General features: G+C 35.5%; 1 protein-coding gene across 2 annotated transcripts; it reads left to right on the plus strand.

Moving 5' to 3' along the window:
* LOC109713970 (UDP-glucose:glycoprotein glucosyltransferase) lies at positions 1,180-18,969 on the plus strand. Of its 2 annotated transcripts, none has more exons than XM_020238302.1 (37): positions 1,180-1,534; positions 2,353-2,757; positions 2,864-3,017; positions 3,222-3,393; positions 3,767-3,840; positions 3,955-4,051; positions 4,174-4,286; positions 4,380-4,495; positions 4,867-4,924; positions 6,088-6,240; positions 6,384-6,482; positions 6,600-6,758; positions 7,888-7,956; positions 8,523-8,611; positions 8,723-8,885; positions 10,293-10,427; positions 10,503-10,608; positions 10,706-10,800; positions 10,881-10,993; positions 11,112-11,322; positions 11,804-11,872; positions 12,035-12,180; positions 12,353-12,454; positions 12,632-12,779; positions 13,767-13,823; positions 13,896-14,026; positions 14,130-14,218; positions 14,544-14,893; positions 14,979-15,074; positions 15,657-15,718; positions 16,750-16,852; positions 16,932-17,090; positions 17,326-17,466; positions 17,603-17,646; positions 17,849-17,963; positions 18,213-18,365; positions 18,460-18,969. In XM_020238302.1, exons 1-37 carry the CDS (start codon positions 1,356-1,358, stop codon positions 18,628-18,630), a joined length of 4,896 nt encoding a protein of 1,631 aa, XP_020093891.1. In that variant the 5' UTR covers positions 1,180-1,355; the 3' UTR covers positions 18,631-18,969. The 2 variants fall into 2 exon arrangements, with proteins under 2 accessions (XP_020093891.1, XP_020093892.1); XM_020238303.1 differs by lacking the exon at positions 17,603-17,646 and adding an exon at positions 17,730-17,773.

Consider the following 19,408-nt stretch of genomic DNA (forward strand, 5'->3'; position numbering starts at 1 on the left):
CTCCTTCTTCCTCTTCCCTTTTCTTCGTCGCCGGCGAGGGAGAAGATCCGGCGGCGACGGCGGCGACGAACCCTCTCCCTCTTCCCTCTTCCTCTTCCTCTTCCTCTTCTTCGTCGCCGGCGAGGGAGGAGATGCGGCGTCGGCGGCGGTAAAAGCAAACCCTCTCCTTCTTCCTCTTCCTCTTCCCTCTTCTTCTCCCTCTTGCTCTCCTTCTTTCTCTTCCCTCTTCTTCGTCCCCGGCGAATCCAACCCCGCGCTGCTGCTGCCGCCGCCGTCCACTCCGGTGGGCCAAAGAGGGAGAGAAAGGGAAGGGAAAGAGATTTGGAGGGATATATTTGTGAAGGTAAAAAAGTCATTTCACGAGAAAACTATTAAAAAATTAACAGTTTCTTAACAGATTTCAACCAGAGGGACATACTGTATAACTTAAGACTTTTGCAGGGACAACTTATGAAATTTCCGTTTTATAAGAATATTTCTGCAATTCACTATGTTTGCAGGGACGTGTATGCAAATAATCCAATAATATATTATTATTATTATTAAAATATAAAGTTACAAGAGCAACTCCTAAATTTGGGCCCGCATGAGGGCAAAAAAAGTTTAGACCATAACTATTAAATTGCTATTAATTTAATTTTAAGTAAAAATATACATAATCTTATAGTCATTTTGGGTCGGCTATTTAATTTTTTTAAATTTAAATTTTACTATTCACTCTTTCAAATTTTTTAATTTGAGTTGGCCAACAGTATTTTAATTTTAAAATTTAAATTAATTTACTTATTTTAATAAATTTGTAGTTAACGTATAGGTGATCGACTCAAATCAAATAAATTAAAAAATTAGATAGAAAAATTAAAATTTTAAAAAATTAAATAGTCAATTTAAAATAATTTATAGTCAAAACGAGTCCTTTATATTTTTACCTTAATTTTACTCCAAAATTAATAGGCATATATATATATTATTAATTTACTTGAAATTCTAAAAAGTTAACTTTGGACCGTCTACTGAAAATTTTCTCTCTTTTATTTTAATGTGATCTCGACCGTCGACAAAGCACGCGGCCAATCTCATCCGTGTGATCGTATCCATTCCCTGCTGTTTCACGACCAAAACACACCGTTGAAACTTGGTAACCAATCGAACGGCTACGATTAATTCGCATTCGCCCATCGCGACCAGGTCGGCGGCGAAGTCCACTCGCGTCGGATCTCTCCAACCTCTCTCTCTCTCTCTCCCCACTCTCTCTCTCCCACACTCTCTTTCGAACCCTAACCCTAACTCTAAATGGGATCGATCCTGCGTTGATAATCGCCTATTGATCCCGCGTCCGAAGTCGAAGCTCTCCCATGGAGCGGCTCCGCCTCAGATCGTCCTCCTCCAAGGCCGTGGTCGTCTCTCTCCTCCTCCTATTCCTCCTCTTCGGCTTCGCCGGGAACTTAGCCGGAGCCGAGACCCCGAGGCCGAAGAACGTCCAAGCGTCGCTCCGGGCGAAGTGGGCGGGGACTCCATTGTTGCTCGAAGCCAAGTATGATCTCTTCTTGAACTCTCTAATGCTATTCACTTGATCGCATCATATCTGATTCGGTTGGTTTGTGTGATTTTGCTAATCTCGTAGTTCAGTTTCCTCCATGTTTCAGTGTTTATGTGGGTAATTAGTAGCGTTTTCTTCATTAAAGTGTAATTTTTTACTTGAATTCTTTAGACTCTTTGATTGAAGTAGTAAAGGAAGCATTTTGATTGGAATTAATATATTGAGATAACTGGTATACTGTGAGTTGGACACAATTTGATGAAACTTGGCAACGGGGTCGTGAATTATACTTTAAGCACTAACTTTCTATCTCAAGCTGGAACACCCTTTCATTGCATTTAGCACATTGGCTGCTGAAATAATTGCACAACACACACGGATAAATACATAGTAACGGGCTACATGGTATAAGTGTGCTTAGATCTGAGGTTGGTGGGTGCATTTGTTTGTTGCTGGATCTCTTGAATCATTTGGATATAATATTCATGCTGGAAATGGCTTATACAATTAAGAGTTTGACCATATAACACATAATACTGGAATAATTGTAGAAAGATGAAGTGATGAAGTGTCTCAAAACCCTAATGCTGCTACAAATTGGCCATTTATAAACACGACTTACTGATTTTCAACATGCCTATTTTCTTCTGTTATTAAATAGTTTATGTTTGCATCGAAGAACTGACTTCTGAAGCTTGTTGCTTTTAGAGAATAAAAGAGTTTCTTGATCAAAATCTTTAAATTACACACCTTGTTAATCAAGGAAAAAAGGGATTTTGATGGATAACTGAAACTTCTTTTTATTATGACAGCGAGTTGCTTTCTAAAGAATGGAAGAATCTGTTCTGGGAGTTCATTGATCTTTGGATAGAGCCAGATAAAGGTTCCGAATGCTTGACAGCCAAATGTTGCCTCCAGAAAATCGTTGAGGATGCACAGTCACTTTTAAGTGAATCTTTGGGATCAGTTTTTGAGTTCTCTCTTACTCTCCGGTCAGCATCACCTAGATTAGAGCTGTACAGGAAGCTGGCGCAGGACTCTTTGTATTCTTCAGATTATGGCAAATCAGAGCAAGTCAATAATGATGCTAATGAAGAGCATTTTCAGAAAAATACAAATCCAATTTCTGGAGGAACTTGTTGTTGGGTAGACACTGGTAATGTGCTGCTTACTAATGTGAGTGGTCTACTTCAATGGCTTGAGGACTCATCCAAACTGTAAGTTGCATTTGTTAATGCTAAATTATTTCTGCCTACTATTTAAACTTTCTTTAATTTGTCTTGATCATACTACTGGAGACTTAGAACAAGAGTGTTGGAACAGAGCTGTGGACTCTTCTGAGCAGCCTGAGCTTTTTGAATTTGATCACGTTTACCCCCATTCAAGCATTACTGGTCCAGTTGCTATATTATATGGGGCTGTTGGGACAGAGTGCTTCAAAGAGTTTCATGTTATCCTAGTGGAGGCATCTAAAAAGGTAAAATCCTAGGTTTGGGGATTTTTTCAGTCACGAGTTACAAACTATACACGCTTTTGTTTGCATTCATTTTTTGTGTATAGCGGTGAAAGATATTAACACAGCTGTGTTTAATCAAAATTCGTACAGTTTGTTGTCATCATGTACGTTTTATATTGTGCCATTCTTGATGTATCTATTTAACAAGTTGTTTGCTGCTTCCAGGGAAAAGTGAAGTATGTGTTGCGGCCTGTGCTGCCGTCTGGATGCCAAGCTAAGTCTAGCTATTGCAGTGCCGTTGGTTCTGTAGATGCAGTTACTTTGGCTGGTTATGGGGTTGAGCTTGCTTTGAAAAACATGGAGTACAAGGCTATGGATGACACTGCAGTAAACAAAGGTTGCTTGATGAAGTTACACATAGATCTAATCGCCTTTCATTTTCATCTAAAATACTCCTTCCTAGGATCCCAAGCTGGCGGGGCTGTAGCTGGTTAATGATTCTATGATTTATTTTGATTTTTTTACTGTTTTGATAATGAGCTATAGATGATGGATATCGAAACACCTGTAGTATGTATCTTCAAGTAAAACTTGACTGGTAAATCTACATGCTTATGAATTTTGCAACTGTTCTCTGTTGTCTTTACGACCATGTTACTAGTTTGAGTCTGACTGTACAGAATCTTCTTTTGTGAAATATTTGGCTGTGGCACTGTTTTTTTTCTCATTTTTGTGCTAAGGAAATACTCGGTTAATTCCGTATACTGCAGGTGTTACTTCCGAAGATTCTAGGACTGAAGACCTCAGTCAAGAAGTTAGAGGGTTTATAATTTCCAAAATCTTGGTTTGTTCTTTATTCTCTTGTAAGATTAAACATTGCTAGGAGATTTCTATGATTTATAGAAGTAGCCATGAAACAGAATCTTATACTCTACTCTCTCTGAATTGGGATCTTCAGGAACGCAAGCCAGAGCTTACAACTGAGGTCATGGCTTTCAGAGATTATTTATTATCATCAACAATATCCGACACATTGGAAGTTTGGGAACTGAAGGGTACTGATTTTCGTGATTGATCCAGAATATTTATCTCCTATCATTCTATTCATTGACTGGATTATGCATAATTCATTTGAAGGATGTGCTGCCTGCTCTTAACTTTTTGTCTTCTGCTGCAGACCTGGGTCATCAAACTGCACAAAGGATTGTTCATGCATCTGATCCTTTACTGTCAATGCAAGAAATCAATCAAAACTTTCCCAGTGTAGTTTCTTCACTATCTCGCATGAAGGTAAGATGGTTTCTGGAAATTCCTACATTGTAAGCAATTAAGCATCTGATATTGTTGTTAATATATCTTCTGAGTTGTACTTCCTGTATGCAGCTTGATGCCTCTATCAAGGATGAAATACTTGCAAACCAGCGAATGGTCCCTCCTGGCAAGTCTTTAATGGCCTTGAATGGTGCCCTAATCAGTATCGAGGATATCGATCTCTACCTGTAATACTCTTCCACTGTTGGATTATATAAATATAATATGTTGCATCTGCAAAATTTTGTTTAGACAGGGATTCATTCATTTTCCCTGCTGTAACCTATGCACTTTGACGTGCTTTAATACAACTCGAAGAACTAAAATATACATTTCATTATTGCTACCAACTTGAATGCGCTCTAATTTAACTGGTTAAGGCTTGTAAAAAAGTACTTTTTAAAATTCTTGAGGTGGTTATGACCTTTTGTTAGTGTGCAAATAAATTTAATGCTTGTACAGTCACTACATTTTTTAGGTGGCAGATATATGCACTACTTGTTAGTGCCTGCTTTATAAACTATTTGTAATTATTCAAATCTATTTTCTTGTCTTGTAGGTTAATGGATTTGGTTCATGAAGAATTGTCGCTGGCCGATCAGTTTTCGAAAGTGCAGGTAAATGTTTTTCCTTTGATGAAACTCTCTCTTGTTGTCTTGTTGGTTGATGACTTAAGGACAATTCGAAGAACTGCAATGACTTATCATTTATGTTCTTTCAAAATTAGGAATTTGGGGACTATTTCGAAAGTCAGCATGACTTTTACTTTGGTACTCCTGTTGTACAATGTATTATTCTGATAACACAGTTGTTGTACCAGCAGATCCAATCCAACTCCAATATATATACTTGTCCTGTTTTGTCTTCAAAGTTTTATTGGCTTTCTTTTCATGTTTAGACTAGTGAAAGAATCGCTCTATGCTGCGGATATAAAATATTTTAATAATAATTTTTAGTTTATATTTATATATTTTTTATATAGTTTTATAAGTCTAACCATTGATTAAGTAAAAGTTATAGTAAAAATAATTTAATAATTAAATATGTTTAAATAAAAATGATTAAAATTGATATATGTGCAACGTAAATTTATATAATAGCTTATTACTAATTAAATTATTTAGTAATTAAATTATTTTATAAAGATTTATGTGAAAAAGATTTGAGATAAATCTATCCAAATAATTTAAATAAATCAATAAATAAAAGAAAAATAAATAGTAGAAGAAATTGTTTATAAAATTATATTTTTATTTATACAGACAGACACACACTACATTTATAAATTCTTATTCCAAAAATTTAAATTTGTATTTTTTTTTTATATGTCAGCATTTTACATGATTTCGATTGTATCTACTGGATTAGATTTTATTACACAATTTATTACGCGTATTATTAATAAAATTAATTAATTATATTATATATACAATTAATTAATTAATTTTATAGGGTTTAGGGGTTTAAATTTTGAAGTTTGAAATTTAGAAATAAATATTATAAACGTTAAAATTTGGAACTTTAAAATTTGAAATTATAAAATTTAAAATTTTAATATCTAAAATTTAGAATTTAGAATTTAGAATTTAGAATTTAAAATTATATATATATATCTAGAGAGAGAGAGGGAGAGAGAGAGAGAGAGAGGAGGAGGGTTGGTGGGACACGTGTCACTCTAAGGTCCCCCCAAACCCTCCTTTAATGTAGAAGAAAGAATAGACCGATTTTCATTTCACCAATATTGCCACCAGTTCAATTGACATAGTTATTTATATCTCAGATTCCTCAAAGCACCATTCAGAAGCTGTTGTCAGCAGCGCCACCAGTCGACTCTAATGCTTTTCGTGTTGATTTTCGTTCGTCTCATGTTCACTATCTTAATAACTTGGAGGAAGATAACATGTACAAGAGGTGGAGAAGTAACATCAATGAGGTTTCACTATCTGTTTTTCTTTTAAAATTTGTTATTACACTTGAGCAACAATAAATGCACATTTTTATTGGTGGTAGTTTGCAGGCACTTTTATCTTTAACTTGTTCCTTTTGACAATGCCGTCTTTTTGTTTGATGATGTAGATATTAATGCCAGTATTTCCCGGTCAGCTCCACTACATACGGAAAAATTTGTTTCATGCTGTTTATGTACTTGATCCTGCTACACCTTGTGGCGTCGAGGCATGTTTCCCCTCTTTTTTAATGCAGTCTTTTATTGTTCTGAAAGTTCCATCATAAATTTGTGCTGACCATGTGAGTACTCTTGTTCTTTCATTTCTTTTTTGCCAAACTTTATAGACTATCGACATGCTTCTATCTCTCTATCAAAGTAGTGTACCGATGAGGTTTGGAGTGATACTGTACTCCTCAAAACTTGTCAACATTATTGAAGAAAATGGTGGCAATCTTCCGTCATTGTCGGATGGCACCAAAAATAGGGAAGACATTTCCAGCTTGGTAATCTCCTTTCCTATACTGTAATTTCGAAATTTCTATTTTATTTGAAGTGAAATTGGTGATTAATGAGCTCACAGTAAAAACATGTTGGAAATATGTGGCTATAATGCATGGCCGAGACATTGGTGCGTGGCTGTAATGCATGTGGCTGAGACGTTGGTGCTTAGTGCTATTAATTTTCTTTTAGCAAAGAAGTTTTTACTGTAACTGAAATGTGATGGGGCAAATCTGCAAATGTCAATGCTGGGCAGTTAGACATGATTCTGTTTGCTTACTATTCCAAGATTATAGGTGAATCTACCATAATGGTTTATGCATGCCATTTGTATCAAACATTAGCGGCGGCTATTCTTTTTTAGTGCACTCCACAGGCTCAATTTACATGACAAATTCTGTTTTTCTTGTTGAAATGTTTTCTTCAGTAGATTTGGTACCTTCCCATGGTTTTTTCCCCTGCAATGCTGTTTTCAATAGCTTCTTGGAAATACTTTTTTTCTTCAGTCATGAGGGAATAGGTTTTATTTTATTTTATTTATTTATTTTTTTACTTTTTGAAGTTCTTGATGAACAACGGGATTCTAGTTTATGCTTTATGCGCTTAGATTCTAAATAAAATAACTGTGAAAAAGAGACAAGTCATGTAGTGCAGGTCCCAAGGTTCTTCAAGACTTCAACTTTATTATTAGAATATTTGAGTATTAACTGGATGTAATGTCTATGTTTCACTATTCACTGCCGAATTCTGATATTTCTGGGAATACTTCACCACCTTTATAACTGGAGTTCTTTCTGGTATAAAATGCATAATTGGTGGTGAATCATTTGAAATTTATGCAAGCATGTAAGATTATCTCTTTTTTTCTGATGGCAGGTCATTATTAATTTCAAAGCTCCACGTTGTGCCTGACCTGATAAACGTGATTTGTGGCTAACTTTGATTTTTTTGGTTTTGTTATGGTGCACTGTCAGTTCAAATTTTATGTTGCTTATCCGCCGCTTGTTTCTATTGATCTTATTTCTTTTGTTAGTAATTTAGAATTTATGTTGCTTATTACCGAAATTGTGCTTTTTAGTTTCCACTTTCTTCTTATGGCTTGGCCATTGATAATCCTTTTTGTGTGTTCTGCAGATAATACGCCTTTTCCTGTACATCAAAGAAACATACACAACACATTTGGCTTTCGAGTTTCTTAGCAATGTATGTTATCCCAGTGAGTTTAGACCATTCTTCTCTCCATTGTTATTGAAAATGGAGATAGTACTTGATCCATTATATTATACTTTCATAAAGCCTACTTTTAAAGCAATTTATTGATATTGTCAATCGGTGGGTTGCTGGTACTACAATGCATTGGTGGGGCTTGAATTCTTTGCTTGTATGTAAATTATAATGTTTATGTTATGTAAATTATAAGTCTTTATCTTTGAAAATGAACTTGCTTTTCTTCTTGCATTTTGATGCCTTTATAGATCTTTGGATTTTGATTTCATGTTTCATGGATTTAAACATATCAAGTGCAAGATACAATTGAGTTTTGAGACTAGTTTTGAGATTAGTTTATAATTATTTGGTACTTCGTATTCACTTTGAAGTTCTAAACATGAACTCCAGAAATGTCATGAATTGAGTACATTTGTGAACCCCTTAGGTGCATTTTGTATTCTTGGTTATTTCATTTTTACTGGAGCTGTTTTTATATGGGAAATTTGATGGAAAATCAAATGGACTTATTGTTTTGATTGTTTTGATTCTTCTTCCTTTAGATACAAAAACAATGGAGTGATGTTGACAATTTTAATGAAGAAATGCTTGAAGCACATCATGTTGAAGGAGCATTTGTTGATACTTTGTTGTAAGTAGGCATGCTAAAAATTTGCCTCAATTTGTTGTAGAAAACTCTTTTTCTCTTAAACTAGATTTAGCAAATTTTCCATCTCTTCTTATACGTCTTTGTATTCTGCAGGTCAAAGGCTAAATCCCCTCCTCAAGATGTGTTACTAAAAATCGAAAAAGAAACCAAATATAAAGAGGCTGCTGAAGAGAGTTCCCTTGTTGTTTTTAAGCAAGGTTTATTTAAACTTCGGTGCTGCCTGTTGATGAATGGCCTTGTGTATGAACCAACTGAGGTAAATATTTTCTTTTCCTAATTCCTATTCAAATTGTCTTTTTACAACCTGGAAAATATTCAGTATCCTTTCATAGGTGGTGCTGTGATTTCCATTTATAGTTTCTTGTGATGTATGAACTGGTTGTATAAATGCCTTGTGTTTTTCCTCTTTTGTGGCATAGCCTTATGAAGAAAGCTTCCAATGATCGAATTTCGTAATATTGTTCATTTAAATGCTTTGGAAATGGAGAAGCATTTTGATATTTTTCAACCTTTTCTTATATACTTTGACTAATATGAATGGTTCCAGCTAATTTAGTTGCCTCCTAAGTTTGACAGCTGGCCTCTTATTAGGTGAATTATGCCTTGATCTACCAACTGGCGTGAAACTTCATGGGTTTTAACAAATTTGATAATTGGTTGCAAAATCCATTCTATCATACCCTACTCTGTTATATATTTTGATCTTCTTCCATTAACTATGATGAACCTAAATTTCTCTACACAAAACCTGTTTGTTAGGGTTGTTCAAATGGGTAGATCTTACAACTTATGATTAACTATGATGCATTTATGCAAATAATTCACGGCACAAAATACATATGATTGAATATGGTATATCGTAATATGGTCAGACTGAACATATCACTGGATGTATCTAAAAATGTTTTAGTTATGGAGGTGAATTGTTCTCGGAGCTGGGAATTTTGCGGCTGTCTAAGTTGCAAACTTATTTTTAGTATAGAGGAGGTTAATTTAGGATTCTTTCTTTCTTTCTCTTTTTTCTAACTTTCCCCACTAGCTTGTGTTGATATGTACTCCAATGCTGTTCATTAAGTTGCTTAGTTGTGACGCTTGATGGAATAGTCCCACATCTGGGAAAGGGAATATGATTGGGAATATAAGGATTAGAAACCTAAATAATAATAACTGGGCTTGAGCATTTTGGGCTAGTATTTTAGGGTCCAACGAGTTATTAATGTTAGTGGGCTGGGTTGTTACATTAGTGATGGAAAGGGTGGTTATTTGCATGCTTTGCATGGTAAATATTACTATCAAAAGGCAATAGAAAAAGGTTATTTCTAAAGTATGTGTGGTTAGTTTGTGTGGACGAAGTTCATTGGAACTCATTTCATGATGTTTTAAGGCATAAAATCAATTGAGAAGATGCAGTTGATGGACAATGTCCTTGGCCAAGACTGCTTGTCTCTTACATAGCATCTTATTATTAATTTTCAGTGGTACTGGTATATAGTTAAATAATTATGCTAGTGTAGTCCGTAATAAGATTGTTAAACTAAATTTGCTAAGTTTCGCAATTTAAGTTTTAGCTGGTAGGTAGTGCTGTGCTGCTGCTGACTTGTATAAACTGTATTCTTTCTGAATATTTTGTGCATACTCTCACATGTTTAGAGCTGTTCTGTAGGATTCCACCATGCATGCTATGAATGAAGAACTTCCTAGGATTCAAGAACAAGTTTATTATGGTCATATCAACTCTCACACAGATGTGTTAGACAAGTTCCTTTCAGAGAGTGGTTACGGACGCTACAACCCATCTGTAAGTAACTATTTTTCTGCAGCATATTCACTTGATTAGTTTTCAAAGTTGTAACCTGATGGAATTTATTACCAGATTATTGGAGATGACAAGGGCAAGAAAAAGTTTGTTTCCCTCTTTGCATCGTTTCTTCAGAGCGATTCTGTACTTCATGACATTGCCTACTTACATTCTCATGGATGTAAGTTTCCTTCAGAAATTGCAGCTCTAGACGGTATTGAGTTCCCATGTATTTTTTTTTTAAATTTTAACTTAAAGATTCTCTGATCTTTTTGCAGCTGTGGATGATTTGAAGCCAGTGACACATCTTCTTGCTGTGAATGTTGCTTCTAGGTCAGGGTTAAAAGTGCTGCATGAGGGGATACGTTACCTGGTACAAATGGTTATTTCATGTGATTATCATAGTATTTTGATTGAGTTTCACATTACCTTTTGTCTATTGGCTTCATATAGATGGGAGGATCTGAAAGAGCCCGCATTGGTTTACTGCTCTATGTCGCTGGTGATGCTTCAAGATCTGCTTTCCTTTTAGATAAGATTTTTGGAAAGACTGCCTCCTCATTCAGGTACTGTGCATGTTGGATTTATGCTAGAACTGTATGGAATTCTCCTCCTATGTTTGATTCTTATGGAGAATTCACATGCCTGATCTCTTTGCATTGATTTTTATGTTGGTGGTTCAAGTAACAAGGAGAAAGTCTTCGACTTCCTGCATGAACTGTGCACCTTCTATGAGAACTTGTACATGTCTGGGTCTTTGGTGGATTCTGATGGCGTCAGTATAATTTCGGAAAAGGTTTATGAACTAGCTGGGGAGAATGGACTCCCAGTTGAAGAGTATGAAGCAATCTTCACAAGCTTTTCTTTTGACAAGGATCAGGAAAAAAGGGATAAGGTAAGTATACAATTTCTTCGTGTTTTGCAATAGTTTCTCATATGAAGGCCCTTTTCTTTCTGGCTTTTAGTCATGTTCATGTATTTAAATATTTGGTTTGTTGTCAGTTTGATAATCCTAACATTTATTTATAAAAAGTAATCGTAACATTTGTTTCATGCTTGTGTCATATTTGCAAGGTGTTATTATTTATTGATCTCTCTGCACATAACAAATATTGATTTTATGGGTACTCTATTTCATGACAAAGGAAACACATTAACTTATTGCACTTCAACAAACTATTGATACTTCTGGTGCTTTGTACTTGCCTATCATTGAAATTTGACTTAGCTTCTCTATAATTGATGCTCCCTGGTCTCTTATGAGTAGTTCATATGCCGGTAATTCTGATAATTCTGGTAGATGGTTCTTCATATGTTGGTTAACAAGTATCAAGTTAACAACTTCCGTCAAGTTAACAATGTTCATTATTGTGCAGGTTTCAAACTTTTTATTTGGGCAGCTTGGGCTTGAATTTGGCTCTAATGCTGTGATTACAAATGGACGGGTGAGCTTTCTGTGTCTCATTAATCTATAGTTTGCTTCTTTTTTCAGGATAGTCTTTAAGTTGCCAATTATCCTTTTTTATTTTTAAGCTTCTGAGAACACATTGATATCTCCTGAAATGCATTTTGTTATTACTCATCATCTTTGGCTATCATTGTCGCAGATATTTACATTAAATGACGGGAACTCCTTCCTAAGTGATGATCTTGGTCTTTTGGATTCTGTGGAGTATAACCTACGAATAAAATACATTGTAGACATTATTGAAGAGGTGGAGTGGGTAGATGTTGATCCAGACTACTTAACAAGGTAAGCTCCCTTATTGGTCCTTTTGGCACTTGTGCATCGTAAAAATTACATGCATTCTACATATCTTTCCTCTTTTTGATTCTGCATTATATGGACTAGATCGTGTTATGTCATGGTATCCATTGTAAACATTTTTCATAGCTTTTTACCTGCCTGCAATGCCTGTGTGCAGCAAATTTTATAGTGATCTTGTTATGGTGGTTTCATCATCCTTGTCTATCCGCGAACGAAGTTCAGAGAGAGCACGTTTTGAAATTCTCAATGGAGAACACAGGTGAGCTATCTATTGCTACTTTTAAGATTTGCCCCTTTTTTTCACAGATACTTTGGGCCATGAAAGCATGCACAGGCTTTTATTAATAGTTTTCTCTTTATGTTCGGCAGCGGAAGAACTCATGTAAATACAAAAATTATAATAGAACAATTTTTTCTAATACTGTTTATTCTTCAGTGCTGTCATTCTAAATGGTGTGAATTCAAGTATACACATTGATGCTGTTATCGATCCATTAAGTCCTGCTGGGCAAAAGCTTTCTCCGCTTCTCTTGGTACTTTGGAGACGCATTCACCCTAGCATGAGAATTGTGCTTAATCCAATTGTAAGTACTTAATATGATCCTATGTTCTGTGTTGAATCTGCATGGTGATTGTGCTATCCATGAGAACATTTAAATGTAGTTGTAGGGATTTCTGATATATCACATACTACATGATGATATAATAGAAGCATTGTGTTTTGGGTCTTCTATTGTAAAACTGGATTCTGACACTTGAATTTAGGTCAAATGTCTGTCTTCTTCCATTTTACTTTATTTCTTAAAGAGTTTTCAAGCACCTTTTTTCCTTTTTTCTTCATTTTTTATTTTTTTCCCCTATTTTTTGTTGTGATTTTTCTTTGGGGCAGAGGTGGTGGGGTTAATTTTTTTTTCCCCTTCCTTCGAGTGCTTGATCTGTGTCTGCATATCTACCTGAAAAATAGTGCTGAACCATTTCAGACCTGAAACATGTTAATTTAGTTTATTGACTTTTCAGATAATCTGGATGGAATGAAAATGAGTGGTAAATAGGTGTTCATAGTAGTCCCTTTTATCTTATTGTCCACTGTGACAAGAGCTTGATATGATTAGAGATATTCTGGCTGCTTCAGATGATTAGTGACTTGGTTAGTACTGAGTAAATATGCTCGCATGCAATTCGGTTCAGTGGCATCAAAAGTTGAGAATGATATTTTGAGAATGCAGGGCCTAATTGTCGGAACAAGGTTGTTCTGGTGGTTGGCGTCTCTACATGGTGAACTTTTTAAAGAGGCAAATTTAGAAACATTCGGTCAGGTTCACAAAAATTCACCTAGCACAAATCTCTGGCAAGTTGATGCCAAATTGACAGTCGGTTCTATTGATTTGTCGATTTTGTTGATTACTCAATTTTGGATTTTGCTCCAATTACCTACATTTTGGTAGGAATGTGCTTGGATGGCAATGATAATGTTTTAGCGTTCCCAAGAGAAGAGCAGCAGATTTTGACATGCTTAAAATTTACTTTAAAAATTGTAAATACTTATATTCTTACAAATGTAAAATTTGCAGAGTTCTCTTGCGGACCTTCCTTTGAAGAACTACTACAGATTTGTTCTTCCCTCAATGGTATATAATCATATTTGCTAGTACTAAAATGTGCGTTCTTTTCTTCTGTTCTAACTTAACCTTATAATCTAGGATGACTACAGCACCACCGATTATTCCGTACATGGCCCTAAAGCATTCTTTCCAAATATGCCTTTGTCCAAGACACTCACCATGAACATTGATGTTCCGGAACCATGGCTTGTTGAGCCAGTTGTTGCCATGTAAGTTGCTTAATTATTATTATTTTTCTTACTAAATGAAGGTATCAGAAGAAGACAATTAGCTGATTAAGTTTAACTGATGCCACTTTTTGTATTCTATCAGCCATGACTTGGACAATATTTTGTTAGAGAACCTACATGATGTGAGGACCTTGCAAGCAGTGTTTGAACTTGAAGCACTTCTTCTGACAGGTTTGACTAATTCCTTAATGGGAGATATGCTAATATTCCCCTATAAGTCATGAATTTTACACATATGCCTTTGTAAAATCTGAATCATCTTTTATGTGCCTTTAACAACTTAATTCTCTTACTTATATACCACCGATGCCTTCGAAATTTTGTTATATGCATGGGTCTGTTAGTATATAGATGTTAATGTGAAAGCTCCTTCGTTGATGTTAGATTGATCCTATGAGGAATCTGATAGATTTAAGAAAAAAATCCTACATATCCAGGTCGGCTTAGGATCTGGAGTGATTGAGACAGAATCTTATTAGAAGATATTGTCTTTCAGGTCACTGTTCAGAAAAGGATCGGGACCCACCCCGAGGACTCCAGTTGATTCTCGGTACAAAACAAAGGCCTCATTTGGTGGATACACTTGTCATGGCAAACTTGGGCTACTGGCAAATGAAAGTTTCTCCTGGGGTATGGTATCTACAGCTTGCTCCCGGTCGAAGCTCAGAGCTCTACATGTTGAAGGAAACTGGAAATGGAAACAAATCTTATCCGTCTTCCAAGCTTATTACTATAAATGACTTCAGGGGTAAACTTATACACTTAGAGGTTCAGAAGAGAAGAGGAAAGGAACACGAGGACTTGTTAAATGCTTCTGGTGACGACCAACTTCAGGAAAAGAAGAAGGTATGTTCTTGTACAAATTATAGGTCAAAACACAATTCTTTCAAAGTCTAAAATGTTTACCTATTTCATGGTTGTTGTTCGGCAGGAAAGCAATAACAGGTGGAATACCAATATTTTGAAGTGGGCGTCTGGGTTGATTGGTGGAAATGGATCGTCAAGAAAGCAAAATGAGACTATCCTGGTTATTTGCTTTCTTCTCTTTAGTTTGTTTTCCTGACGGCAACTGTTGTTTTTATATTATTATAGGGAGATGTTACATTCCAATATCAAAGAAAACATGGTAAAGAAGCTAAAGAAAACAAATTTGTTCACTCAGTACTAAGTAGATTCTGAAGAAAACAGTCAAGATGTAGAAAGAGTGTTTAGGGGTGGAACCTGAGTGTGTATGGGAGAGTGCAGAGCAAAACAAACCTCACTTTTCCTTTCTAACTAGAAAAATTAATTTTGTTCTATAGAGATGCCATAAAATCCGTGTTCAATCAACCAAGCTTTCTGAGGACACTTTTTTTTAAAAATCCATAATCATCTGCTCCCTAGTGGCTCCTGTCAATAGGCGATTGATTACGAAAAACATATTAAATCATCTTAAATCTTTGCAAACATGAAGAAGATAGATTACCAGAAACAAGTAATTTGTCATATTCGAGGAATGATATTAGATATTGTTATTATTATTTTTGCATCTGAGAGTAGTAATATTGTTATTATTATTTTTTTTGGTGGAAAATTGCCAACAATATTGGTATGAACTTTTGCATTTCAGGATCTAAAGGGTGGAAGGCATGGGGAGACAATTAATATATTTTCTGTTGCTTCTGGACACCTGTAAGTGGAAAATCACTTTTGTTTTTAAAAAAATTATCCACAAAATTACTTTGTAGTAAACCTATTTGCGACCATTTTGTAAATCTGTAACTCTTCTGTCAAATATTCTACCAGTAAAACCATATAAACTCATGATTCAGAATCTGTAACTCTCGTATTAAGTATTCTACCAGAGAAAACATAAAAAACTCGAGCTTCAGAGTCTGTTAGAAGGGTGATGAATGATTCTGTTCTGTTGACACTTGAAACTGATTGATGATTTTTTTAAATACTAAGATTCAGAGTCTGTTAAAAGGGCAATGTGTGGCACAAAGTTATGATATTACTGCTCTCCTATGCTTTCTGATCAAATATGGCTAGGAGTTGTTTTTGTTGCACATAAGTTTGCCTACACTGCATTTGCTGCTGTAGTGCAATTGACCTGCATTCATTTGGCATGTAACAACAGCCTGAGCTATCTTATTTCTGGTCCATCACTCATCCTTGGCAGCAGGGTCGCAGAGATCGAAGGCATACTTAGACCATAGGATTACTTCCGCTGCCTTCCCTTTTTTCTTTCTTTCTCCCCTTCATACACCCACAGAAAGAGGTAAACGAAAAAGATGAACTGCTGATGCAACCATTGCAGCCATCTTAACACAGGGAGCTAAGAATCCACAACTGCAGCCATCTAAATGCGGAGTCAAGAATCCATTTAAGAATGTCCCACTGTTTATTGTAGCAGGCCATCTTTAATGATCAATGCAGCTGGCATTGTTCTTGTGATTCCCTGCACAAGAATGCAAACAGCACAAGAACCTGTGTAGACTTACAAAGTCAAACATGAGATAGCTCAAATTTTTTTCCCCGTCAGAAAGTATTGTCTCAGAATATTTGTTATTCAAGCTATTTTGTCTTCCATTTTTTGGGGGGGGAGGGAGATTTTCTGAATTCACAGGCTCGTACCATGTATATACTGATCTGTCGTTAGTGTATTCTTCTTTGAATGATAATTTACGACTTTGATTTCATAATCTTTCTTAATTATGCAGCTATGAGCGCTTCCTCAAGATCATGATATTGAGTGTTCTTAAGAATACTCTACGACCAGTCAAATTTTGGTTCATAAAAAATTATCTCTCCCCTCCATTCAAGGTATCTATGTGTTTTTTTGTTTTTTGGTCCAGTAATGTGGTAAAACTATTGCTTGTTAACTTTCTAACTCCACATGTAGGATGTTATCCCATATATGGCACAAGAGTATGGATTTGAGTATGAGCTTATCACCTACAAGTGGCCCACATGGTTGCACAAACAGAAGGAGAAGCAGCGGATCATTTGGGCTTATAAAATCTTATTTCTTGATGTCATATTTCCTCTTTCGCTCAAGAAGGTTTTCAGAAATTTTCTCACATCACTGTTAATTGTTATTCGTCTTATTTCTTTCTCAAAAATTTAGTGGCTAGTTTTTTGTTTTGCTGTATGAAAATTTTTAAACAAACTGCTCGCTGTATTTTGAAGTTGGGTAAAAATGTAGGGTACATTTATATGCAAAAATTTCTAAACATCTTTGTGCCTATGTAAGCATGAATGACTTCTCCATGTTCCCCTCCTGGTACTTTGTGCAGGTAATTTTTGTTGATGCAGATCAAGTTGTTAGAGCAGACATGGGAGAGCTCTATGACATGGATCTGAAAGGGAGGCCTCTTGCGTATACACCATTCTGTGACAATAATAAAGAGATGGATGGATATCGATTTTGGAGACAGGTTAATATCCTTATTAACTATGGACTTCTAGATCTTTACAGAAAATTTAGAGAAATTTTCTTTCTTCTTTTTTTTTTTTTTTTTTTTTTTTTTTTCTAGCATTGCATTCTGAAACTCTTATGTTTTCTTGTAAAAGGGTTTCTGGAAGGATCATTTACGAGGAAAACCCTACCATATAAGGTAGATGNTTTTTTTTTTTTTTTTTTTTTTTTTTTCTTTTTTCTAGCATTGCATTCTGAAACTCTTATGTTTTCTTGTAAAAGGGTTTCTGGAAGGATCATTTACGAGGAAAACCCTACCATATAAGGTAGATGGAATTTTCATCTTGTTATATTCCGTTTGATCAGTTAAGATTTGATGTGCACTGACACTTGATCTACAGTGCTTTATATGTTGTTGATCTGGTCAAGTTTCGGCAAATGGCGGCTGGTGATACGCTGAGGGTATATTATGAAACCCTCAGCAAGGATCCCAACAGTCTCTCCAATCTTGATCAGGTAAAGTTCTCGAGAGTTTATTCAATTTTGAAGACGGTAAATCTCCCATATCTTCTAAGCCTTAATTTACAAGTACAAAGACGAATGAAACTGCATTTATGGTTAACAGCAGTCACGGCCATAATGTTGCTTCCTCTGGGAATATAAATTTTCACTGCATAAGATGTATTGGCATATTCACCAGTTGTATAAGATGCACCGGAAGCACAGTTATAGAAAGGATTATTATAAACATCTTGCTATATACAGGACCTTCCAAACTATGCGCAGCACACGGTACCGATATTCTCTCTCCCACAAGAATGGTTATGGTGTGAGTCTTGGTGTGGGAACGCGACGAAGTCAAGGGCAAAGACCATTGATCTCTGCAACAATCCCATGACAAAGGAGCCAAAGCTACAGGTAATTTAACTCTTCATTTAATTTTTTTAAAAAAATTTTCTCTACTATTTTCTCCAAGTTGCATATCATCCAATCTTTTTTCTCTGTTCTGAAGGGTGCTAGAAGAATAATATCCGAGTGGGTTGATCTCGATGCGGAGGGGAGAAGAGTAACCGAAAAAATCTTAGGGGAACAACTAGAGCCACCCGAGTCAGTTCCACCTCCACCACCTGACAGTTCAAAAGGCGATAACAATGAAGATACAGAATCCAAGTCTGAGTTGTGAGTTTTCACATAGGTTTTATTTAAATTTCTATATTTAACAAACTTCTCTCTTTAATTGCTTTCAAGATCAAAGCATTCAATTTGGTGCTTCGCCTCAGCAAAATGGTCTTGAATCATACATTCACGAGTCCATGACACTAGGGCAAAATGCCCAGCAAATCATTTTTTCGGGCAGATATCTCTTCATGAGACATTTTTGTAGGGTAAATGTCTTTGGGTTAACCCAAGAGGGGAAAATTAGTGCCTTTTTTTTAAAAAAACTTTTTACTTTTATTTTGATGATAGTGTTATCCGACATTAGAATTTATCAAATAATAACAGTTGTTGACTCTTTTCTCTACCTCTTTGTGAATGGTTACTGGGAACTCACAACATTTCCTTCCTCGCATTGTTCTATTTCTTTTGAGTAGCTTTTTGATTTTGGTATGTAGTTCATATTTCGTAGTTTTGGTCAAATCCAATTTCTGGAACAATTCCAGATATTTTAGTCCTCGATTGGTATTGGTGCAATTCTTTTCTTCTTTTGTTAAGCGAAAAAAAGGAAAACAAAAAAAAAACAATGTAGTTGAATTTGTCGGCCGGTGGACTTTTTCGTTCTTGTTGTTGCTCAATGTAGAAAGGCATCACTGAAAGTTACTGCTAAATTTTTATTTTTTATTGTTAAATAAAATATTATAGACTTGTAGACAGCAAGTGCTCTGTTGTTTGCTTGCACATTCTATTGCAAAGAATTTATGCTGAGAAAAATAATATAAGCAGCAATAAGTATATCTCTCTCT

Source organism: Ananas comosus, linkage group 8, assembly GCF_001540865.1.
Source record: "Ananas comosus cultivar F153 linkage group 8, ASM154086v1, whole genome shotgun sequence".
NCBI lineage: Eukaryota > Viridiplantae > Streptophyta > Magnoliopsida > Poales > Bromeliaceae > Ananas > Ananas comosus.

Bases quoted from the DNA above. Each gene is read 5' to 3' on its own strand.
- LOC109713970 (XM_020238302.1), top strand. From the start codon at position 1,356: ATGGAGCGGCTCCGCCTCAGATCGTCCTCCTCCAAGGCCGTGGTCGTC. The intron at 2,758-2,863 runs GTAAGTTGCATT...GTGTTGGAACAG, and splicing joins CTTGAGGACTCATCCAAACT to AGCTGTGGACTCTTCTGAGC. The intron at 8,886-10,292 runs GTAAATATTTTC...GCTGTTCTGTAG, and splicing joins TTGTGTATGAACCAACTGAG to GATTCCACCATGCATGCTAT.